Below are 24,454 nucleotides of genomic sequence, written 5' to 3'. Positions count from 1 at the left end.
TCGTGATTGAGCGCCTTGTTCAACGTGCGCATGCCAAAATTTGTCTTGGTACGAGTTCTTTTCTTTTCAGCGCGAATACTTTAAATCGACTAACGATCAGCGCCGCACGCAGAAGCGACGTTGCCAAACGTACATATCTTCATTTTCCATAGGTGTACCTCGCGCGCGCGTGCGAATTAATAGCCTCGTCAGTGTGTCGTCGTCGTTGTCGCAGTCGCTATAGTTCGTTGTGATGGTGAGTACACGTGCTCGAGCAATCAATCTGCTTTGAAGAGGAAGAAAACACCTCTAAACAAAGTCGTCATTATTCGATCGCTTGGCCAACTAGCGACAAGGTGCTTATTCGCTGCGAAGTATAAAAGGACACCTGAAATTTTGGATTCGTCCGCACAAATGGTAATGAACTGTTAGAATACAATCGAGATATTTTTCGAAATTTTTATTTCGGAGAGCAGCGTTCCCCTTTTCCTCCGATGGCAGAAATCACCTTCGTTAATTCATAATGCTCGTTCAATTCGTAATGAATAATTGCAACTGTGGTAATTCATATAGCCCAATTCATCGCGATCTATGTATTAGAGCGCGAATAAGCGTTTAAAAAGTCATATGATGAGACTGCCACGACATTGCCTAGTTACAGAAACTTTTCGCCGTCGCGGTAACCAGACGCCTCGATGAGTTACCATTTGTCGCGTTCGCGTTTTCTAGTGGCGTGTCGAATAGTTACCGAGCGCGAAGAAAACTCCACACTCGGTCATTTCTTCACACGGAATCGCTGATCGCGAAAATGGGAAGACAACGCGTGCATTTTTTGGTCTCGCGCGGTCCTGCGTACGTGCCTTTAGGCCACCGTCGTCGCGGATCTGGCAACAGCGTGCGTCCGCCAGCGCCCTGCCGCGGCGGCGCTGTGCAACCCGAGCGGGCGCGTGTGTTTTTGTATTCGCATCGTTATGCTTCGTGGGCCGGGGCGACGACGGCGGGGAATGCCAATATGGTGGCAACCGTGCGACCGAGCAAACGCGCTCCCGAGGTCTACTTAGCGGATTAACCGACGACTTCGTGAGATGGACTGGCCCGGTTGACGCCAAAGTACGACGCGTCGATTTCTTAGCTCGCACACCACGGAACGTCGAACGATAGTCGGCGATGTACGCCTGACGCGACACGCTCTTGTCGTCTCGTGAAACCGGGCCGAAAAAAAACATAGCGCTCTGTGCGTGGTAGAGAGAGAGAGAAAAAGAAAGAGAGAGAGAGGGAGGAAAAAAAAGAACTCGAGGTTCGGGCTCGTTGCGCACGCTGTCATTGGCAATACTTGGCTAACGTGCCCTTTTCGTAGCTCCCGATATCAGACCATCGTCGTCGCCTTCGTCGCCACTGCCGCACGTCGTGACGGGACTCGCGGTGCTTGGTTTGTCATGGTGGGTTTTCATTCTTTATTCATAGAGAAAGAAAGAGAATAGGTTACGGAGATGCGTCTTTATCCAAAGTCCAGGGCACGCGCTTCCCAGCGGAGGCGCGTATTTCACTGTGTCCGTTCGCCTCGTTCGCACGAGGAAACGACTAACCTAAGAGTGTGCGACGTGCGTCCCTTGAGGAAGTAACGATTCGCGTCTCCTGTCACGCTTTCTACGGTTTCTCGCGTCGTGCTTGGTGTTTCGAATGATCTCATCCATTCGGACGAATACGACTGATATTCTTCGTTATTTTAATCTCGTTACGCGTTTGCCTAACAAACGTATCTGTACGAAGATATTTCCGCTCTTAAACGCGATAGAGTACTAGTTGATCTTTTACCGTTCATGATTCATGCATCTATCTTCTAATTTAGAGATCTGATAAATTCATCGGTATAGTTTTGTTCTATAATCATATTTGCAGGTAAATTGTACAGGTTGAGGCAATAACTATTATTATTTTGAACATCTTGGAAAAATAAAGATATTTTATTAGCAACTGGATGTAAAGTTGGAAAAGGTTTGCATTTGTAGGAAGTGTTCGAAAGTGATTGGTATCGATATAATTTGTTAAATATTTTTCTTGTAAAAGATGTCCAAAGTAGTAATATATATGTATACACACACACATACACACACCCAAGTATATTACTTCATTTTGTATATTGTCCCAATTTTGTATTTATCACATAAAATTTTTCCCGATGTTTCTTTGCAGGCAACAAAAAAATATGAAGATGGAATGAGTGATGATACAAGTGGGAGTGATTTTGATGATGAAGAAGATCCTGATAAAATTGAAGTACCTGGTAAATTATAATGTTATACCTTACATGTAATATATATACATATATGTGTGTACATTATTTTATTGTTGGAAGATCTTATTAGGAATTGTGACTTGGCGCAAAATGATATAATTCTTCATGTGTCATCTATTAAGACCATGTTCTTTTTGTCTGTTGAAAAATCTAATCGGAATAACAATTTTTTTCTAGGCGGGGGTAAAGATCTTGCAACTGCTGCAGGAATTGCAAACATCAAAGATGAAAAGCCAGATTTATCTACAAATTCTTTGACAAAAACTCAAGGAGCATTAAATGGTAAATTTATAGAATTTCATTTATAGTTATAGAATTCTATTAAGTTATAAAATTCCATAGGCTGCATAAATATTCCTCTTTTTTTTTTTTGTTTCTTGGCAGTATGTCCTGAAAAATATATTCTCTGCAAATTATTTTCAGTACTAAATCAAAAGTTTGGTAATAAAATTCCTGGAGGATTAGTAACTAAACCTACAGGCTTAGGTTACGATATGGTACGTGGTGTAGGAGGATCACAAGGGGTTCCACCAAATTTTGTTGGCGCAAATCAACTGAATCAGTTGAGTCAATTAGCTAGTGGTTATGGATTCCCACCGGGATTAACTACTCTTGGTTTAAATCCTGCTTTTTTTCAACCAAGTAAGTCCACTTTTTCAGTACACTGAAGAATTTTTCCAGAAAACTGAGGTTCTTTTCCTCTAATTTATTTTTCATACTTTCATTTGCATTCATTTGCAAGAAAGTATGCGTGATTATTACCTGTGCACCTGTATATATATATGCATACCTATGCATCTATATGTTGCTGATAAATTATCAAACGTTCAAAATTATATTTCTAATTATTTAGGCGATATTATACTCTTATCTATAAAGATCAATTTATACAATATGAAATTAGTATAAGAGCATGAGAGAAGTGGAAATAATATCTATAGACTGTGATATTCTCACACACACACACACATACACACATATATATATGTTATTTTTTATAAAACCGATTTTTCCTTAGATATGGATATGAACACCATAGTGGGTAATTTTATGAATGTACCGGGAATGGGAATTAATCCCTTTGTCCAGTTCCTTCAAAGCGGAATTGCTGGCCCAAATTGGTCTGGGCTTTCAGGTATTTACAATTACCTAATATGACCCTGAATTTGGGCGAGCTGTACTCACTACAAGCGAATTCACAAGCTTTACTCTGAATTCTCTAATAGGTAAAACTGTGTCACATATGTGGAACACAGGCGATCCTACCAAATTGATGCAACCAGCCATACCGGAGGAGGAGGAAGTAGACGATGAAGATATGGGTGTCGCCGAGACTTACGCCGATTATATGCCGATGAAACGTACGATCAATGTTCATTTCAATTTGGAGTATTCGCTCTCAGCTAAGATTTGCGATAATTTACAGTGAAACTCGGACGAAAGCATCCGGACCCAGTGGTCGAAACGGCATCGTTGTCGAGCGTGGAGCCGACGGACGTTTGGTACAAACTTTCCATACCGGAGGAAACAATACGTTCCGGCTCGCTTTCCGCGCTCCAACTTGAATCCATCACGTACGCATCCCAGCAACACGAACACCTGCTGCCTGACAATACGCGCGCCGGATTTCTAATCGGCGACGGCGCGGGTGTCGGCAAGGGTAGGACTATAGCAGGAATCATTTTCGAGAACTATCTGAAAAGCCGTAAACGTGCCATCTGGGTGTCGGTGTCGAACGATCTCAAGTATGATGCGGAACGTGATTTAAACGACATAGGCGCGTCCAAAATCGAGGTACACAGCTTTGCTTCAAATATATCGCGCCGATATTGTTAGCGTTCGAGTAACGTGAAAACTTCAATCTCGCCCGCTTACTGTGAACGCTGAATCGCTCGATGCTTTCAAAATTGCGTGTGAATAACTACGGGACTGCGGGAGCGCTTATGGCTAATTCGCTCGATTCGCAGGTACACGCCTTGAACAAATTCAAATACGCCAAGATCTCATCGGGTGTGAATGGCAACGTGAAGAAAGGCGTGATCTTCAGCACGTATTCCGCCTTGATCGGCGAATCTTCGCAGAGCGGTGGGAAATACAAGAGTCGGTTGAAACAGTTGCTGCAGTGGTGCGGCGAAGACTTCGACGGTCTGATCATTTTTGACGAATGCCACAGGGCAAAGAATTTATGTCCTACCGGCAGTTCGAAACCCACGAAAACAGGTGAAGCAGAATTGCGTAAGAAATTGTTTCGAATATGCACAGCTGGTTTATTTATAAACGTGAAACTTTCGCAGGCTTGACGGTTTTGGAATTGCAAAACAAACTTCCGAAGGCCAGAGTTATTTACGCCAGTGCCACTGGCGCCTCCGAGCCTCGCAACATGGCCTACATGGTGCGACTAGGCATGTGGGGCGAGGGCACCCCTTTCCCCGAGTTCAACGACTTCATCACCGCCGTGGAGAAGCGTGGCGTCGGCGCGATGGAAATCGTGGCGATGGATATGAAGCTGCGTGGTATGTACATCGCTCGGCAATTAAGTTTCCACGGTGTGGCCTTCAAGATCGAGGAAGTGCCTCTTTCGAAGGATTTCACAAAGATTTACGACCAGTCGGTGCAGTTGGTAAGTTAACACGAGATAGAAGATGAACTTTTCTATGCGCTTGAGAGCAGCACCTTCGGTGTATTTTAATCGGTCCCGGTTTTTTCTAGTGGGTAGAAGCGATGCAGAGGTTCCAGGAAGCGGCGGAATTGATAGACGCAGAGAATCGTATGAAGAAAACGATGTGGGGCCAATTCTGGTCGTCGCATCAGCGGTTCTTCAAATACCTTTGCATCGCCGCGAAGGTGAAGCACGCGGTTTTGGTGGCTCGAGAAGCCGTAAAGTGCGGTAAATGCGTGGTCATCGGTTTACAGTCTACGGGCGAAGCGCGCACTTTGGAGCAGCTAGAGCGCGACGATGGTGAACTCTCGGACTTCGTTTCAACCGCAAAGTCAGTGTAACCTTGCGAAAGTAGCGAGCATGTCACGTGTATCATCGCTAATGACACACCTCGCTGCATTCCAGGGGCGTTCTTCAATCGTTAGTAGAGAAACACTTTCCTGCACCCGATCGCAATCGCATTCAACGCCTTCTCGGGCTAGAGCCACCGAAATTCAGATTAGAAGACGATGAAATGGATGGCGCGAGTGGTTCTGCGGGGGGCAGCAAGAGGAAACCAGTACGTCAGGCGGCACAACGTGCGTCGAAAAAGGTGCGCGCTTGGTCGTCGGAGGAGGAGATAACGGACGAGGAGAGGAACGGCGCTCACAGTTCCGGCTCCGAATTCAAATTGACCGGCAGCGAAAGCGAAGACGACCATCACACAGACGAGGAAAGCAATATCAGTTCGGATTTCAATCCCTTTTTCAGTGACAGCGATTCTGATGTTGGTAGGTTCTGATTTTGTGAAACTATTTTGTTTTTCAGTCTATCTGTCATTATTATCATAATCTTTTTTTAACCTAATCAAAATTTTTATCGAGCGCAACCGACTTAAGCATTTAACATATTAGGTCACTTTTAGATGTCTATCTAAAATAGTGACTATGAAACGTCGGGCACCAACGTTGGGACAGGAGGTTAAGAAAAATCGAATCGTTCTTTCATTTCTTTATTTTGCTTTTAGATCCCTGGGACAGGCGAAAGAAGAAAGGTAGCAAGAAGCAAAAGAAACCCGTTAAGAAACGTATGAGCACTCAGGACAAAATTCAGTCGATGCTGGTGCACAAATCCTCCACTAATAGGAATAAACGTAATGGCGACGCAGCCATGGGTGGGCACATGAATAACATGAGAAGTATTACTCATCCACCTCCCAGGGATGCCATTGAAAGGGCTTGTAGTATGAAAGAGGAATTATTAGCCAAAATAGAAGGTCTTGGCGAACGATTGCCGCCAAACACATTAGATCAGCTAATAGACGAGCTCGGCGGCCCGGAAAACGTTGCGGAAATGACGGGTAGAAAGGGTCGCGTCGTGCAAACGGAAGACGGTGCAATACAATACGAATCCAGGTCAGAAGTGGATGTTCCTTTAGAAACCCTCAATTTGACAGAGAAGCAAAGGTATTTATTAATTATGTTACACAAATTTGACTAAGTCTAAAGTAATTTTAACCTTTTGCGTTTCAAATGATTTTCGATTTTTCTTTTTAACCGATCCGTAAAAAATTCATTTATCTCGCGACAATATCGTATAATCGGCATTTCTTTCAATATTTCAGTATTGATGCAATTGACATTTACAGCAATATATTTATATTGAACATATAAGTCAGGTTTAGGTAATAATTAGTTAATCAATTATTAAAAGTTAAGTTAAGAAATTAATAACTTTCAACTCGGTTAATTTTAACTAGCTATTTTTTTAAATCCATTAACTTAAACTTATTAACTTTTTTATACTTCTCAAGTTAAAATAATTTATCAATATTAAAATCACCATGGAGCTGCTTATGATATAGAGTAAAAAAAATTAATAATGTGCTAGCAGAATTTTTTTGTGAATTGTGAATTTTCTTTCTGATTGCTCTATACTGTTCTTCTTTTTTTTTTTCTTACATAAAATCTTGAGCACAAAGCAGTTGATATTTTCTTACATGTGTAGACTGTCTTTTTATTATTTTATATTTTAATTTACGATCAAAAAGTTAATTATGCAAAAAACATACATTTTGTATAATTAACTTTTTTTTTTTACTTGAATAAGTTAACTTTGCCTAACCAGAGCCAGAAAATTTTCATACGCTCGTAGCTCCTCTTCCGTGGTCTGGCAAACCCCGAGAGTATTCATGCCAAGAAAACCCCTCTCTCGTATGCATGCATATAATCTGTGTGCGCACCACATGCATATGCGTGAGAGGGAGGGGTGAGGTAAGCCTAGGTCCGACTTTGGGCTGTAGTGTCATTGATGATGATAACAATTATTCAATCCTACTATCCTAATGAATAAAAAGTTGGTTTATAAAATCGACTAAAACAGAACGCGATATCGAAACCTAAAATCTACAAAAAGTTCACATAGTAAAGTATCCGATTGAGATTAGAGATCGATTGGATGTTAATGCTCTTAATCTTAACTATCTTTGTTATGTATGTCAGGTTTATGGACGGAGAAAAAACCGTAGCGATTATCTCAGAGGCGGCCAGCAGCGGTATATCGTTACAAAGCGACAGGCGAGCAAGAAATCAAATGCGACGTGTGCACATCACTCTCGAGTTACCCTGGAGCGCGGACAGAGCGATACAGCAATTCGGGCGGACGCACCGATCGAATCAAGTCAACGCGCCGGAATACATATTCCTTATATCGGATTTGGCAGGAGAGAGGCGATTCGCATCCATCGTTGCGAAGCGCTTAGAGAGTCTGGGCGCTTTAACGCACGGTGATCGTCGAGCGACGGAGACCCGAGATTTATCGCAATTCAATATCGACAACAAGTATGGTCGCGCGGCGCTCGAAACAACGATGAAAGCTATAATGGGGTGAGTAAGGATCAAAGTTTCAAACATCATGTAGGATGTAGGGGAAGTAAGGAAACTGATGGCGATGAAATTTACTTCATATGTTTGCGTATAGATATATCATATATATATATATATATATATGATGCATCTCTCTTTTCAAGCTTATTTTTACTTAACGTTTTTTTTTTACTCAACATGATCGCTGTCAACGTCACATGTGTAACTACCAGAGTGTTTACTGCCTAGAAAAAGCCGGAAAAACTTAGAATTCTCAAAGAATTGTTTATGCCTGAAGAAATTAAGGAATTTTCAGAGAATTTTCGTGAAAATCGGTGAATTTTAAATCATAGACCTTGTCTGCAAGCCATATTATTGCGTTGTTCATAGACAAATATCGCATGGTTGACTGAATTTTATTTAATGATATTTATTTAATTAATCTCTTACACGGCAACCCCGCCATACGGCGGGTCGGATGAAAAATATATTTAGAAACAGGTAATATTGATTTGATACCAATGATATCTTGGGGAGGGGGGAAGTTGAGGTTGCTGATCACTAAACTCAAAATTCAGAAATTCAAAATGGCAGGTCCATTATGGCGGACAAAAATGCAACAAGTAACTTGATTTGGATAAAATTTAATACTCGAGAGTTTTGGACGTCCTTGATCACGAATTTGAACTAAAAATTTGCAATTAGCAATCAAAAAACCTTCAAGATTGAATTTCATTGAAATTGAACTATTTTTATTTCTCTACCATTTAAGACACAAACAGTAAAATTTTGTTTGCCGCGTAAAAGATTAAGAGTTATAGAAAAAAGTTCCAAATCTTTCGATTTGATTTTTAATTAATTTTAATTAGTAAGAAGTAACGCACGTTATGTAAATCATAGATGTGTACTTATTAATATTCTCTCTCTCTCTCTCTCTCTCTCTCTGTATATATATACACGATCAGCGAGAATCATGTCGTGGACTTTTTCAACGATTTCCTCAGTAACCACGTTTGCCGGGCGGCCTGAGCGCTCATTAGAAACAGATGAACGATTACGTTTAAATTCGTCGAACCAATATCTGACGGTTGTCAGATATAAAATATTTATTTCTTCAAGATCTTACAGTTTCTTTCAATTTTTCAATTTTAATTATTGAAACTTGAATAATTTTTAATTTTTATTTTATGATTTATAAATTTTTATGAATGAAAAATATTAAGAGGTTCGTACAATAAATATATATTCATTTGCGAGATATATTTAAAAATACTTTCACTTTATCTGGAATTTTGAACAAATTATGTGAAAAATCAAGATATACTCGGATAATTTTTTCCGGATTTGACCTCTAAACAACGATAATTTTTCTTTTTAAATCCACATAAATAAACTATAACGGTGCAAAATTTTACACTGTTCCCGAATCCTCCATTCGGTTATAACCGAAGCGCTTTGCGCCACTATAAGGGTGAAATTACACGGTGCGTAATAGAACTGCGGAATAGAGAGTGCGTCAAAGAAGCAACCAATTAGCGCTATTCCACTCTTTTCTATGACGCAAGTTTTGTGTACTAATTAGTTGCTTCTATGACACACTCTCTATTCCACAGTTCTATTACGTCTAATTTCACCTTAACCGTCGGACATACGAGCATCACGAGCCAATGCGTGCGCGATTGTTGTAACGCTCGTGTTGCGTAACAACGGCGCGTATCTGGCTGCGCGAAAATCGAGTTAAATAGAGCACATCTTCAGGACAGAAGCTCCGATCCTCATCGATAGTCGACTGATCCGCTCACAGTGAAGAAAAAAAACTTACTTTTTAGGCAAAAATCTACCGACAATTTTTAACCAGTTTCAAAGGTTTTTTTTATTTACTTGTTAAACATTGCTTTATAACGCAATACTGCGGCGTTATTAAAACAAAACTGAAATTTAAAGTGGCGAATGGAAAATGAGTGTCGAACGCATTGAAATGCTCTCGAATAATACCTTTTGCCTATGATATTAAATGTATTTATATCAAAATGGGTATACATAGGTTTTTGGGTCGTTAAGTATTGATTTGAGATCAAACTTAAAATTAAAAAATCAAAATAACGTTTATTATGGAAGTCAAAAATACCGAAACTTTACAAATTCAACAAATATACAAAAAATAGTATTATGCACTTGGTACATTATTATTTTAAAATTTTTCATATTTTAATATTGAATTTTTAACGAGATAGCAAATTTTTATTATATTGATTTATAACTGTTTAGATAATAAAACAAAATTTAAGACCTTATACCGCGTCAAAGTATCTGCCATTATAAGGGTACTTTTTTTTTAAGTTTTATATGTTTTTGCATTTTTTCTTTTTCTTCTATTTATATTTTTACCTTTTATATTTTAAATATTACACACACACACACGCACGCACGCACACTAGTTCTATTTTTATATTAATGTTATATTAATGTTATGTTTGTCGAATTATTGCACATTGCATTAAAATTAGTCGTTGCGTGACTGAACTGAGATTTCTTATATCGAGTGTTAATTTAGTTGGTGTTTTTTTCTTTTTTTATCCTAATGTTATTTATTACAGAGTCAGATAAAATTAAAAGATAATGCATTATATCTTTGTTAGTGCATTTTCTTGATTTCATCGTACTGTAATGAGCTCGAGCTTTTCTGAAGATTTTATTATCTGCCTCTTGCGCTTCTTCTGAAAGCCAACCAATTGGTGAACCTATGTGTTTAATAATATCGCTACAATGTACTTTATGTTTATGTTAAAATTCAAGTAAATGAAGGGAATGAAGGTAACTATAAATTTGGACTTTTTATATTACATTGTTGGACTCATTTTATGGAATATTTATTACATATATGCATGTATAATTTAGATTTTAAAAAGAATTGTGCGTAGGGAAACGACAAAACTTTGAAAGCCAAAAGAAAAAAATCCAAAAATTTTTAAGTCAAAATTGTCACTGACTGTTGATGTGAAACAAAGCTCAGAAACAATAAATACTGGAAATACTGGTTGCTTGTTCTTTTTTTCCACAAGCAGAGTGTGGCAGAAATTACTGGGTTAGATAAAGATATAATAAAATGATTGGGTAACATTTTGCAGACAATGGCATGTGATAAAGATATTGTGACAAATTTGACAAATATTGTCTGGATATCGCGGAACTATGCCTCTATTTGTATCCCTGATACAGTATGCCATCATCCGTACATAAAGTTTTAGTACTTACTACTACCGTAAGGATATTTATATTGATAAAATTAAAGATATCTTTCATTTCGATCCGTGACATATTATTTTAAATTCAGATTCGAGGCGCCGCTGGTACCACCACCTCAGGATTACCACGGCGAGTTCTTCAAAGATGTGGCGGATGCGTTGGTGGGCGTCGGTTTGATTTGTAACAGTGAGAACTCGCCCGGCGTACTCACACTCGACAAGGACTACAACAACATGTCGAAGTTCCTTAATCGAATCCTCGGCATGCCGGTTGACCTACAGAATCGTCTCTTCAAGTATTTTACCGACACACTCAACGCCATCATAACGCAAGCGAAGAAAACCGGTCGCTTCGACATGGGCATTCTCGACCTGGGCACGTCAGGCGAGAACGTACGAAGAGTACGGCTATATCGATTTCTGCGGAAGCACGCCACCGGGAAGGCGCCAACAGAGTTGCACGTGGTGCATGTCGAACGTGGCATGAGCTGGTCCGAAGCCACGGACAAATTTTCGGAATTGACAGGGTCCAAAGAGGGCTTCTATCTGAGCCATCAAATCCGTAATGGAAAGCAGACCGCTATTCTTACTGTTATGGTGGACACCGGCAAGAAAAAATCCGAGAGCAAGAAGGATCAGATTTACATGGTGTACAGGTACAATCTTTTTTTGTTCTCATTGACTTAAACTACAAGCATATGACGGATATGACACGGCTTACGTCAAACATCCTGTATAACATTGTTTACAACAATAATTCTCTACATGATATATAACGTCAATAGTATTATAATGTCGGGAATGATTAAATCCGTTTATGCTATTCATATGACCTGATTATATGATTCTCTTGTAAACGTAGTCTGTATTACTAACTACGTTATGAGCTTTGCTCTTTAATTCTTGGTTTTTGCAACCTAATCATTTCGTATTATTAGGCCCAACACAGGACTACAGTTGCGACAGGAGACTCTAGGCGAATTGGAGAAGAAATACAAAAAGGTGAGTGCGGACGAGGCGGAACCTCACTGGACACAGCAATATGAGGCTTCGGTGAACACCTGTTCGCACGCCTATTGGAGCGGCAATTGTAAAAATACTACCATCGGTATGGATTGTGAGGTGGGGCTGAGAAGACGTTCCTATAATGTATTAGCCGGTTCCGTTCTGAGCGTATGGAGTCGCGTGGAAAACATACTCGCCTCACGATCTGGACATAATTCTAAGATGCAAGTTGTACGACTGCGGACGGGTAAATCGTTATGTTGTTCTGTCGATATTGATATTCCTATTGAGCTGAAAAATGACGATCTTGTTATTTTCGACAGATGAAGGATTAAAGATTGTCGGGACGCTTATTCCGAAAACTTGCATGGAAATGTTGCATCAAGCACTTTCCTCTGACTCAGAAAAGACGGAGGAACTGACATTTTGAATGTTGAATCGTATCGAAGGTAACATACCGTATCTGAAAGATTTCTCGACTATGTCAAGAATACCTGTCGATATGGTTACTTCGAAGGAACTATATAAATGTCTCATCCCTGAACACATGAGACGCCAATATATTTAATTACAAATCATATAAATCGTATTATACTTTTATAGGTGTGAATAGGACCAAACAAGGCTATTAGTGTGACGTAATCCGCTGCGACTGTAAGGAAATCCCCTTCCCGCGAATTCGAGAAGAGGAGAAAGAAGCACATTGCGCACGTGCCGTGTTAGTTGCCTAGAATTATCGGTGCACCAAGTAGATTCCAAACTGAATCTACTAGTCATCGACTGGTTCGTCGCCCGACTTCCGACGAACGAGTGAACGTTTCCGATCGACGCGCGAGCTGAAGAACTTAGGCTGCAATTTACAACTTAAATCTTTCTTACATGTCTGCGCGATCGTCCATCGTTTGCGGTTAATATAGCACTCAATACCATTGTAGATTTATAATTAGCTAGAGAGTCCTTTCTTATTATATCGTAAATATATATATATATATATATAGACGCCCTCACCGCTACGCCGAATACGATCAGAAGAAGAAGTTTATTTTTTACATCGTCGCCGTTAATTATCATATTTTCGCCTAAGATTCTGGCGGACGTAGCGTGTAGAGCGTATAGAAAATATATATCCTGCCGTTCCCTTTAAGATTCTTTCTTTCGATATATATTCGTGAAAGAATCTTAAGGAAGCAAGAAAAGTAAGTTTGCATCGAGTCTCCACGATAAAATGGAGAGTAAAGGAATGGCAAAGAACACGATTATATGTAGGAAATGAGAAATTTAATGGGCAATTCCGATCGCCAATATGAATTAAGAGACGCATTCGACTAACTTGAGTTAGCACTAACGATAGCGCTAATATTTAAGCAGCGTCGTTCTAACGAGTATCGATTGTCGCCGGTCGGAATAAGCGCCAGTCAGCCCAGATCGAACGTGATAGACGTCGATCGACGTAAGATTAACTAGACGATCGTCACAATCAATTCTCTTTGGAAGAAAATACAAATGTATACGCGACTATAGTTTCGTTTTTTGTTATATCGATCGTACGGAAGAGATGATCACACACAAACACACATACACATACATGCTATTGCTACCGTTACTACAACTACCATTATTGCTAATACTATATTAGTACTAAATTACTGCTAATACTATATTAGTACTAGTGTGCTACCGCTACAAAACTACTATTAATATTATCCCAGATGTGGGGAGACGAGGTAACATACGCTACGAACTTTTTCGAACTTGAGAGATGCGAATACAGAATAATCTACCGTGCAAGTGCTAAGTTATATCTTTTTCTTTACTTTTTTATTTTATCTCGACAAGATACGAAAAAAACGGAGAGAATTCGAGAGAAAGAAGTGTATTTTTCTCGTTTCAGCGTACCATGACAACTCGCAATCACGACTGCATCTTTCGCGTAATTTAATTTATTATTAATTAATTCACGAGAAAAAAAGAAAACACGATATTTGTGATATACATGCGAATTTTAATTTTACCAGATCAACATTTACGCATACATTACAAGAAAATACATTTACTAGAATATGTTAAGGTGGAATTGTGTAAAATTTTACATGATTTAATATAAAGCGACTAAAATATTCTACTTTCTGATTTATTTTTTGTTACATCGCGTGGTTATACTTATATACGTATGCTTGAACAATAGCACATCTTTAGCGAGATATTTCTCGGAATTCGTATGCTCACGACACATAACGCTACACCTCGTCTCTCGACGATCGCTAACTTATAACTTCTAGTTAGTCTTAAAACAAAAAAGAAAAAAAGAATTAGATTGAGATAGAATACTTACACAACCGTTATATTTATATTCAGATGCATACACATTAGTAACCAGTGCGGCCTGCGTGTATATTGGATAGATGTCTGTTCTAAGTTTGTACGCGTGTGCGTGAGCAAGTTAACGAGTGAACAAGTACCGCTGAGTTTCGTATGAATGAAGGAATGGATCATGGGCCTCGCAATTTATCTTCTATGATAATGAATAAAACGTCAAAGAGCGTAGAGAAGTCAGTCGATTATAGAACTTCGACCCGTGATTAGTCCTTATTTAGTGATCTAATTCTAGGTACGTGTGACGCGTCTACGTATAAAGAAGAAAAGAAAGAGATTCATCATCACTTACCTGTTTTCCACGGTTATCCATGTTTGAGCGAAGAATCGCTGTTGTGACAATTGTCAACGCACGACGGTGAATCTCCGCGGATAACAACTATATATTGCATCTATACAAAAGAGATTGAAAGAAGGAGGAAAGCAACATCTGATTGTAAAATAATATTTAGACAATGTATAAATGCAGTAGAACGCATCCGTCGAATTCCGTTTCGCAACGTTGAAAGCGAAGAGATTTATGTAAAAGAGAGAAGTGCTCGTAATTCTTAATATTCGCGCAAGATTCGATCGTACGTATCATTCTTTCATCCGGGGGTTTTCATGAATCCCTTCCTTCAACGTGAATCCGCGAAGATGCAAGTTTCCTAGATTGAATTGAGATTTGGAATTTGGTTCACTCTTTAAAAGTTCGCACCAGAGGAAAAGATTCATGGTCGTCCCCTGCTAACGTTCTCATTTGTGACGCTTGATACCGAGGTTAAATTCGTCTTGTACGCTTGCATTCGTGCTGAAAGCACGAATCATTCTATTTTGATTTCTCATTATATGCTAAAGGAAGATAGAATGATATTTTCAGTACGAAAGCATATAGAACGAATTTTGCCTAATCGTTAACTATGTTACATTTCCACGCGAGGAATGAATATTTTCTAATTCGGCGTCGCGGTGAACGATTAAGCTGTACGTCAAGGTGCACAAAATCGTCATTGAAATTCGGCCGCAAAAATGTTCAAAAGGTATAATGCTATCGTATATACGAGGACGAGTAAAGTATAAATATTAGAGGCTGAAAAACGGAGCGTGCTTCGTATAAAAACAGCACGCGTGTTGTATTGGATATTTTTACAATTAATCTCGCTTGAGTTCCTATTTGCTGGCGTGGTATCGTAAATGCGGTATCTAGTTGCACGTGGAAACAGGCGTCACGCTTTCTTAGTGAGACGATTCCTTTTTCGTAATGTGCTGTGTTCTCATGGATTCACGAACGTTTTCGTGAACGAGTGTGCGTGTATATATACATGTATAAATGTCTCTGTGTATGTAAAATTAATAATTCTTATCCAAACGACGACGATGTTCCCTCCATCATCCCCATCGCGGCCCGGAAACTTTTCTCAATTTTCGTTCCCTCAGAGTTGATCTATCAAAATGCTTTCTCGTTTGAGAACTCGACGACTGATCGGTCTTCTTTTTTTTTTTATTCATGTTATTTCGAAATGTGTTGCGTGGTGCAAATCGTAAAAAAGAAAATTAGTTTATACAAGTACGAAATACAATGGTTTTATCGCAAAGTGTGCACATTATTTTGATAACAGTTACGCGTTCGCTAAAAAGGAGACTCCTGTAATTGATATAAACGAGATGTAGGTAAATTGTAGCTCGAGATTTTTTCTCCTCTTTATCGAAGGTTGAGAGTCGGATCATTGATACAAAAAAAAAGGAAATTACATATACTTTAACGTTTATTAAGTTAACATGTCAAATGTGGACTGACCCTTCGCTTATATCACGTGTCCACGCTTTTTATCTCGGTATAAAAAAACTGTACAGATAAACTTTCTTCACTTCGATTGCAAGTAGGTGGAGAAGAAGCGAAGGGGGAAAAGGGAGAGAAAAGAGGAATCCTACTCGACATTCACGCGATATACGCACATATACAACCTCGCTCATCCTAAATAGCTAAAATACTCTACGTGCTTATTATCATCTTGAGATACTTCTAAAAATGTATATATATTCCCATGAGTGTTATTTGAGGAGGATGGAAGTATTGGTATTGTTTTTCATTAGTATCCGTATGCCTGATGGGTTCTAATGGAAGGCATACAGAAGCATCAGAAACGTGCAAACTCCGATGACGAGGCCAAGTATAACGGAATCTCTTCTTTTACGTAGATTTATCCTTTGCAGCAGACTATTCACCGCCGGGAATCGATTTGAGATGTCGTTGAATCTGGTTCGTATACGTTTGAACGCCTGTCTTTGCGTCATTAGGTGATCTCGTGTCTCCATTGCTATGCTTATCTGATCATTGATCAATCGGTCCGAGCTAAAAGCGCGGTAACCGTAAAATGTAGATAAAAGATCGTTATGCAAAACACACACGATAACAAAATATATAATGAAATGTGTATCTTGACTAATTATAGTTAAAGTGATATTAGCCGAAATAACATTACAACAGTATTTACTATAGCATATCCGAAACTCACTTATGAATATGTTGATTTTCCTTAAGATACATCTCTCGTCGATTCAGTCCGCTAGCGCTCTTGTAATTGCTGTAAAAATTCAACGTAAAATAGACATGATTTTCATTGGTACAAAAAACTGCTTGATCGTGTTCCAAAATATAATATTTAGATAGAAACAATAACAAACAATTATACGTACTCTATTTCCTTGCGAACGCTGCCCAGGAGATCTTCGCGGTCTTTCCTAGCCGCAAAATTATTCCTAATTTTATTGAATTCTAGTTTATAGTCCTTCAATATCTCTTTATGACGTTGCATCGTATGTAACATTGCTGCTCCATTTGGCTGTAACTCACTCATCCTCTCATTTATAGAGAATAACTGCAGATATGAATGTTAATTAATTGACTTATCTAAAAGAGGAAATAAAAGAATATGGAAAGGGTTTACTTTAGAGAGCAATGTCTCTATTTCCGAGGCCATGTTTTCGAACACGTGCTCCTCATCCAAGAGGGGTACTTCGTCTGAGTTGACATGTCTAGCGCCGGCATTTATGCCTAGTTTGCTAAATGCCACTAACTTAGCATCGATTTCATTCTCCAGGTGTCTCGCCTGCTTTCTCAGATCTACAACATTATACAGGGTGTCTGTCGTTAAGTGTTTCATTCATTATATACTTGTACTATATTTCAGGTCAATCTGAACAAAAAAGTTCCGTACCACTTTGTAAACATGCAAAATTTCGAGTTATTAATTATTGAAAATGGCCACGTATAAGAGATTTTTTAAATTAATAACTCAAAAATTTGCATGGTTATGTGCAAAATGGTGAAGGATGTTTATTCAAAATGGTTTAATTGGCCAAGTATATGACAGCTGTTATACTTAGCGACAGACATCAGTATATCAAACCTTGAACCCTAGACCTAGTCGCTAGGTATAACAGCTGTCATATGTTTGTAGATTAGGCCATTCTGAACAAAAAAGTCCTTTATCATTTTGCAAATAATCACACAAATTTTTAAATTATAGATTGAAGAAGCCTTTATATATAGCCATATTCAATAATTAACTCAAAAATGTGCAAAATAGTGGAGGACTTTCTTATTCTCCTTGACCTAAATTACAAATATATGACAGATGAGACACTTAGCAACAGACATCCTATATAAATGAAAAATATCTATTTATGAAATTTCTTGTATTCAGTTGTATTTGTTTAAATGATGATAACTAAATGATGATAACTGTATTATGTAGAAAAAGTAGCTTAGTAAATATTTTGTTCCGCACTGCTCATCTTTTTCACTAAAGGATACCTAGTGGTTTCTGCTTTTCCAATATATTTATTAAGTAGTGCTGCATATTGAAAATACGCTAAAAAAAATGACAACTGCTTAATAAATATGTTGAGAAAATGCAAATCAATATTGGTTAGTAGAAAATTTTAGAACAGTTGCAAAACTGCTGGCAGCATAATATAAATAAAGTACTTGTTTTTATAGCTGCTTTTGCTGCAAAATACAATCTATGTATATACCCTGATTACATATGCTGCTTATAAATTTATTTATTTATTATTGTGATTAAAACAATTTATTATATTTTAAATCTAAGCTTGATTTCTTCAAATTCAGACCAATATATATATATATATATATACAAACCTAATAAAACCTTAACGCATAAAGCTATATTACTTTAAAGCTTTCCATAAGAGATATATAATATGCTCTAGAATGATATAACTTCATATGTTAAGGCTAATATACTAGCCTATGTACAATTTCTAACTTTATAGGTGCATCAGTTGAAGGTTGAAAATAGTACAACTTCAGTTATAAAACTCTGCTCTACAATTTATTTATGGAAAAGAGATAGAGAGCAAGAAACAAGAAATAAAGAGTATATTGCAGATAAAGCTTAAGGAATATCAAGAAACAAAGAAACTCATGTTTTACAGTGAGAAAGTAAACGGGAGGAATGTAAGAATGCTGTTTATAAAGAACAATACCTCTTATAAGCATGCGGTACTTTGCGATATTGACACAACGAAGCATATGACATTGTAAGCATATCGTAAACATAGTGAAAGCTCAAATGACAGTACAAGTAATGCAAGCATCCGAAATACATAAAGAAAAGATATATTCCAATCGTTTGGAAAACAACCTAGACATCTTTTCTCATGCCGTTTGACAGTTGCTGTTTGGTAAACAATAGAGCGAACTCTTTTTCTTATTTGCCTAATGGTACGTCTTGAAATTCTTTAAACAATATATATGTACCTTCCCAATCGATTGCGCCCAACGAGCTAGCCATTTATCGCGAATCACAGATCACTTTCGAATTTATCACCACATAAACATTTCTTTATATTCGTCATCGATATTCAGAATGCACGATGAAGGTTTTCCCACATATGAGGTTTGTTCTTTATAGCTGAACTCGAATTGCACGAGGACTGAACCAGTGCAAACGAGAACTGACGAGTACAAAGCGTACAGATAAAGAATAAAGATGCAATTTTATGGTAGCGTCGAACGTCAGAGCCAATCAGCAGATAATGGATTGCATACACGCAAATTATCGCCCTTTATCGCCCTATTATCTTGTTTTAGTATTTTTTAGACCGCGCGGTCTAGTTATTATACGCCTAGTGGCCTCTGCCTACAGGATGTGGCAACATTTGCCGCGTGGTAGCCAATTAACATTTTTCTACGAGAACTAAGATTGACTTCCTATGTGGCGTAACTTGCATAAGCGTAACTTGTATCAGTCAATCAAGAAGGAACCAAATGAAGATTTGATTGGCTGACATAAGTTATGCTTACGCTAGTTACGCAGCATGTGAAAGCACCTTTATGGGTTAAACCGTGTCCATAGTCTATTGGTGTGCATATATGGTGTGGGTTTTCGAATGCAACCTGAGCAAATTTCATTGGCCGCATTCAGCAGAACGTTCAGTTTGTAACTGTTGGAAATTTCCTGTGCTGACATTGGATTATTCCTGTAGATCTAAAAGAATAATCCAATCTCAATTCAGAAAACTTCCAACAGATGCAAATTAAATGTTCTGAACGTGGCCGTTGATGCCAATGCCTGTGATGATGGTGGCAAGTGGCCGATGGCATCAATTTATTGATTTCTCGCGAATGTACTCGACACACATGTATTTGACAGTTGTTGACTCGAGTTTTGCGGAGGTATTTCGGATTATGGCGATTCAGTTGAATTCTGCAACGGTTTGAACCACGAAATTAATGGTCGTTCACTCGTAAAAATTTGATTGAACGGGAGAGACATGCTAGCGCAGAAGAACGTATAGGTTAAAAGTGCTTCATCTTGCTAACGAGATATCATTCCGTACCGTCCTGTGAACATACGAATATGGATAACGTTGTGGCTGCAGAGTGTCTGGCGATGGATTTCGGACCATTTGAGACGGTGCATCGATGGCAACGTATGCCAGAATGTGACGAATTCGTCGGTGCTAGGTAAATCAGAAAAGTTAATAAGAAATAATATAATTTTCATTTGTTTTTAATTCCAGTAATTTTGTATTTATTGTATATTTTAATATCTGTATGTATATTTTTACATCCTCTGTTTTTTATTGAATTATGAAACACAAATCAAGGATAAATAAGGTCTATTTTGAGAACATGACAGTACTGCTTTGAGTATTGAGTCGAGTCAGTAAAATGGTCATTAATATTACAGACAGTTTGATTAATAACTTGCTTTTCAGACGCAGCAAACACACTATTGTGGCATATAAGGATGCGATTTATGTCTTTGGTGGTGACAATGGTAAAAAGATGTTGAATGATTTGTTGCGCTTTGATGTGAAGGAAAAATCCTGGGGACGAGCATTTGCAACTGGAGTTCCACCAGCACCACGTTATCACCATTCTGCAGTTGTTCATGGCTCGTCGATGTTTGTCTTTGGTGGTTATACTGGGGACATACATTCCAATTCCAATCTCAGTAACAAAAATGATCTGTTCGAGTATAATTTTCAAACTGGTCAATGGGTAGAATGGAAGTTTTCAGGAATGTAAGTATTATACTTGTAAGTATTTAGCATTTACAAGTATATGATGTACATTTATAAATATATAGTATATAAATAGTAAGCAAATTGATGACAGACTCTGCACAGATTGGCAGCAAATTTTATCAGAATTTTACACCAAAACCATAGTTGTCCATGTTTGCATTAAGCTTATGTTTTAGTGACGGAACCTGCTGATAGATGATGCAAGCAGATTGACAGGAGAAACTATGCAGAGCCTGCTGCTAAATTGCCTGCAACAAAATATGGTCAGTTTCTGCCACCAATCTGCAATCAGATCGTTGCAAGCTCCGCTTAGTTTCTGCTGTTAAGCTATTTGCATTGCGTAGGCTCTGTTGCATTTGAGGCAGCAATTTGGCAACACAGTTTTGCACACAACTTTAGTAGGTACCGTAGTATTGTAAAAAAAATCAGTGGTTATATTACACGAGAAAATACATAATACCTATCAAAGAGTAACGCGACAATTTGTTATCACTTATCGCTGAAAGTCAATTGAGTGAGTAATAAACATAGAACTGCTGATATTTAGAATCGATTACGTGTGTTTATAAACATAGAGGATTTTATGATGAAATTGTAACTATCATAGAATTGATCTTTAAAATTTTTAATATACTTTGACGTTTTCGATTTTTTCTACAAAAAACATCATGTCTCCTGATGAATTCGCGTTATAGGAAATCTGTATGGGAATTCTTCTCGTATAACGCGTATAATCTAAAGTACCATGTTTGAAATGATTATTGCTATGCCAACTAAAAAATCTTTTATTTCGTTGAAATTTAGTAAAAATATAATTATACAGATTTATGCATTGTTTTTTATAATTTTAAAAATTGAAAAATACTTTTCCTTATCGTTATATTAACCCTTATCGGTCGTAAGTCCCCTCTCACGTGACAACAATACTTCGTCGCTGCGGTCGTACGTCACGTAGGAGGTGACAAGTTCGCATATTTACCGAAACCAGCTACAACCTAGTGAGAATCACGCATAAAAAGCTAGCGTCCGATAAGGGTTAAGAGTGACCGCGTCAAAAAACCAAACAACGATGAAACAAGAAGTCAGCACGTTGTAGGAAGAATCACGTTATTTGAAAACAGCAGTAGCAATATCTTTAGCGCGAGTTTATTGCACAAATATCTTTTTATAACTTATTTTGTTGATTACTACAAAAAGAAAAATGATTGATTACTACAAAAAGAAAAACAGTTTTTGGTAGAGAAATACTTCCAAACATTTACCATGACAACTAGTATTAAGAAATGTTAATATACTTTTAGGACACCAGTGGCTAGGTCGGCTCATGGTGCTGCTGTATATGAGAATAAGTTATGGATTTTTGCAGGCTATGATGGCAATGCAAGATTAAATGATATGTGGACAATATCACTGTTGGTAAGATATTTCATACTTTATTATTGTTTATAACACTTTGAAACTTTAATATGAGGGATCAGACAATATGGAAATCCTTTGTATAAACCTTAATTTCATTAAATTTTACATATGCCATCAGCCTGGCGAGCCAAGAGTGTGGGAGAAAGTTGTTCAGTCCGGCGAGTGTCCACCGACATGTTGCAATTTCCCCGTCGCGGTAGCCCGAGAATCTATGTTTGTTTTTAGCGGCCAGAGTGGTGCAAAGATAACTAATAGCCTTTTTCAATTTCACTTTAGAGAGAGGCGGTAAATGTTACATTTGTGCGACAATATATTCTGCGTTATAATTCGCGATTTTGCATCTTTTAGACATGTAATTATATTTCTCCCCTTTTTATTTTTACTTTCTTTTTTTAGATGGACACGTATATCGACGGAGCATATATTACGTGGCGCGCCGCCACCCCCGGCACGACGATATGGTCATACAATGGTCAGCTTCGACCGACATCTTTATGTTTTCGGCGGCGCGGCCGAAACGTCTCTATCTAATGATCTTCACTGCTACGATTTAGACACGCAAATGTGGAACGTCGTTTTACCATCCGCTGACAGCCAGGTAAGCGGCCTGTAATGTGTTCGCGATTTTTACATTAACCGATACTTTATTGTTATAGCACATATTAATGATATACAAAGATGAATTGTCTAATTCTGTAGCTTGTGATAATTTTTTATCACAAATAAAAGCTAAAAGTTGGAAATTGTAAAAAGCTTTTTTTCACATATTTATAATATATTTTATTTCTAATATAATATTTTGTACACAGTATCGGTGATCAAAGTTTGAAGAATTATTTTAATTTACAAAATTAGATAACTCACCTTGCGTATGTTGTATGCTCATGCAGGTGCCGTCCGGTCGACTTTTCCACGCCGCAGCTGTGATCGGAGAAGCGATGTTCATCTTTGGCGGAACCGTGGACAATAATGTACGATCCGCTGAGACATATCGCTTCCATTTCTCATCATATCCCAAGTGCACTTTACACGACGATTTCGGTAGACTCTTGAACAATCGCCTCTTCTGCGACGTGGAGTTTATAGTGAGCGAGTTAGAGATCAAAATACCAGCGCACATTGCCATGGTAGCTGCACGCTCACAATTTCTCCGGACTCTTATTCGAGAGGCACGTGAAAAACGAGCAATGCATTTGGAAGAGGTGTTTGGTACCGCTGATGTACCCATTAAAGATTTGCCATTGCTAGAGGTAAAGTTCGATTGCAAGTTGGAATCACGTGTCTCTATTTCGACTAACTTCAACTTCAACTTCTAACGAGGGAACGGTACGACGTTTGGCTCACTAATTTTGTTTAAATTCGGTGAGTATACATCCCCGATAACTGACATGCGCCAAATAATAAGATGCACTACTCAAAAATAAGCGAAAAAATCGAAATTATAAATTCTGCAGTCACGTAAGTTCTTTAATTATTAATTCTTAATTAATACTTGTGCTGTATATAAAATGTCTAGTAGCCCGGCGACGGCATAACTAAACTCATAAACCTGTATTCTGAATTTTCTTTTATCGATAAAAGTACCTCTTTAAGTGGCTTAGGAACCATCTGATTGGCTGAGAAGGCACATTTATTGATAAAAGAAAGTTCAGAATACGAGCAATAATATCTAAAATGTCAATTCGTATCTTGGTATGTCTTTTCTTTCTTTTTTTTGTTAATCTTGTTCAATTGCTTATAATCATTGTTAAAATATATATTTGTCCGAAATTAATTTCTTTTTCTTGAAACGCAAATTGTCTTCTGAGATAATATCTTCTCAGTTCATTTACATCGTTGCCATAATTTTGTGTAGACTGTCACTTGCCGAAAGTTGAGATCGCGTGAGAACTGAACGAACGAGTGACGATGTGCTTGGTCCCTTTTTAAGAACATCTGCAGCTAAATATATATATTTATATATAAATATATAAATATATATAATATATATAATATATATATAAAATACATAATATATATGTATATATAATTATTTACTATATTATTATATAATTATTATATAATAAATAAATATATATATATATATATATATATA

At 37.9% G+C, this 24,454-nt stretch overlaps 3 protein-coding genes across 6 annotated transcripts in view; 2 read left to right on the top strand and 1 right to left on the bottom strand.

Annotated features, from left to right (window-relative positions):
* The first annotated feature begins 240 nt into the window (after nucleotides 1–240).
* LOC106748749 (protein strawberry notch-like) lies at nucleotides 241–15,751 on the top strand. Of its 2 annotated transcripts, none has more exons than XM_014627594.1 (17): nucleotides 241–396; nucleotides 2,173–2,263; nucleotides 2,453–2,557; nucleotides 2,699–2,917; nucleotides 3,294–3,410; nucleotides 3,502–3,636; nucleotides 3,702–4,069; nucleotides 4,243–4,495; nucleotides 4,570–4,895; nucleotides 4,985–5,265; nucleotides 5,340–5,704; nucleotides 5,941–6,379; nucleotides 7,415–7,798; nucleotides 11,112–11,678; nucleotides 11,961–12,274; nucleotides 12,351–12,476; nucleotides 12,631–15,751. In XM_014627594.1, exons 1-16 carry the CDS (start codon nucleotides 394–396, stop codon nucleotides 12,455–12,457), a joined length of 4,074 nt encoding a protein of 1,357 aa, XP_014483080.1. In that variant the 5' UTR covers nucleotides 241–393; the 3' UTR covers nucleotides 12,458–12,476; nucleotides 12,631–15,751. The 2 variants fall into 2 exon arrangements, with proteins under 2 accessions (XP_014483080.1, XP_014483079.1); XM_014627593.1 differs by lacking the exon at nucleotides 241–396 and adding an exon at nucleotides 951–1,418.
* LOC106748750 (Golgi SNAP receptor complex member 1) lies at nucleotides 15,475–19,375 on the bottom strand. 2 transcript variants are annotated; one of them, XM_014627595.1, is made up of 6 exons: nucleotides 19,166–19,375; nucleotides 18,039–18,041; nucleotides 17,328–17,503; nucleotides 17,077–17,258; nucleotides 16,896–16,964; nucleotides 15,475–16,732 (listed from the first exon to the last, which is right to left on the bottom strand). In XM_014627595.1, the coding sequence occupies exons 1-6, from the start codon at nucleotides 19,197–19,199 to the stop codon at nucleotides 16,495–16,497; spliced, it is 702 nt and encodes a 233-aa protein (XP_014483081.1). In that variant the 5' UTR covers nucleotides 19,200–19,375; the 3' UTR covers nucleotides 15,475–16,494. The 2 variants fall into 2 exon arrangements, with proteins under 2 accessions (XP_014483081.1, XP_014483082.1); XM_014627596.1 differs by lacking the exon at nucleotides 18,039–18,041 and having other exon boundaries at nucleotides 19,166–19,369.
* A 610-nt stretch (nucleotides 19,376–19,985) lies between these two features.
* The window catches only part of LOC106748753 (leucine-zipper-like transcriptional regulator 1), a 12,522-nt gene continuing 8,053 nt past the window's right edge, over nucleotides 19,986–24,454 (top strand). For both annotated transcript variants that reach the window (XM_014627598.1, XM_014627599.1), the window contains exons 1-6: nucleotides 19,986–20,374; nucleotides 20,629–20,937; nucleotides 22,242–22,356; nucleotides 22,478–22,644; nucleotides 22,756–22,957; nucleotides 23,250–23,609. In XM_014627598.1, the coding sequence (XP_014483084.1) occupies nucleotides 20,268–20,374; nucleotides 20,629–20,937; nucleotides 22,242–22,356; nucleotides 22,478–22,644; nucleotides 22,756–22,957; nucleotides 23,250–23,609 (1,260 nt within the window). In that variant the 5' untranslated portion in view covers nucleotides 19,986–20,267. The remainder of the gene's footprint in view (nucleotides 20,375–20,628; nucleotides 20,938–22,241; nucleotides 22,357–22,477; nucleotides 22,645–22,755; nucleotides 22,958–23,249; nucleotides 23,610–24,454) is intronic.

This window comes from Dinoponera quadriceps, unplaced genomic scaffold (assembly GCF_001313825.1).
Source record: "Dinoponera quadriceps isolate SergipeBrazil2010 unplaced genomic scaffold, ASM131382v1 scaffold3127, whole genome shotgun sequence".
In the NCBI taxonomy this organism is placed as follows: domain Eukaryota; kingdom Metazoa; phylum Arthropoda; class Insecta; order Hymenoptera; family Formicidae; genus Dinoponera; species Dinoponera quadriceps.
This window is presented reverse-complemented; position numbering and strand designations above follow the sequence as displayed.

Coding starts and splice junctions, on each gene's coding strand:
- LOC106748749 (XM_014627594.1), top strand. Junction 2,264..2,452: donor TGATAAAATTGAAGTACCTG/GTAAATTATAAT, acceptor ATTTTTTTCTAG/GCGGGGGTAAAGATCTTGCA. Junction 11,679..11,960: donor CAGATTTACATGGTGTACAG/GTACAATCTTTT, acceptor TCGTATTATTAG/GCCCAACACAGGACTACAGT.
- LOC106748750 (XM_014627595.1), bottom strand. CDS start 19,199: ATGGCTAGCTCGTTGGGCGCAATCGATTGGGAAG. Junction 17,259..17,327: donor TAGAGACATTGCTCTCTAAA/GTAAACCCTTTC, acceptor TCATATCTGCAG/TTATTCTCTATAAATGAGAG. Junction 16,733..16,895: donor GAAAATCAACATATTCATAA/GTGAGTTTCGGA, acceptor CCGCGCTTTTAG/CTCGGACCGATTGATCAATG.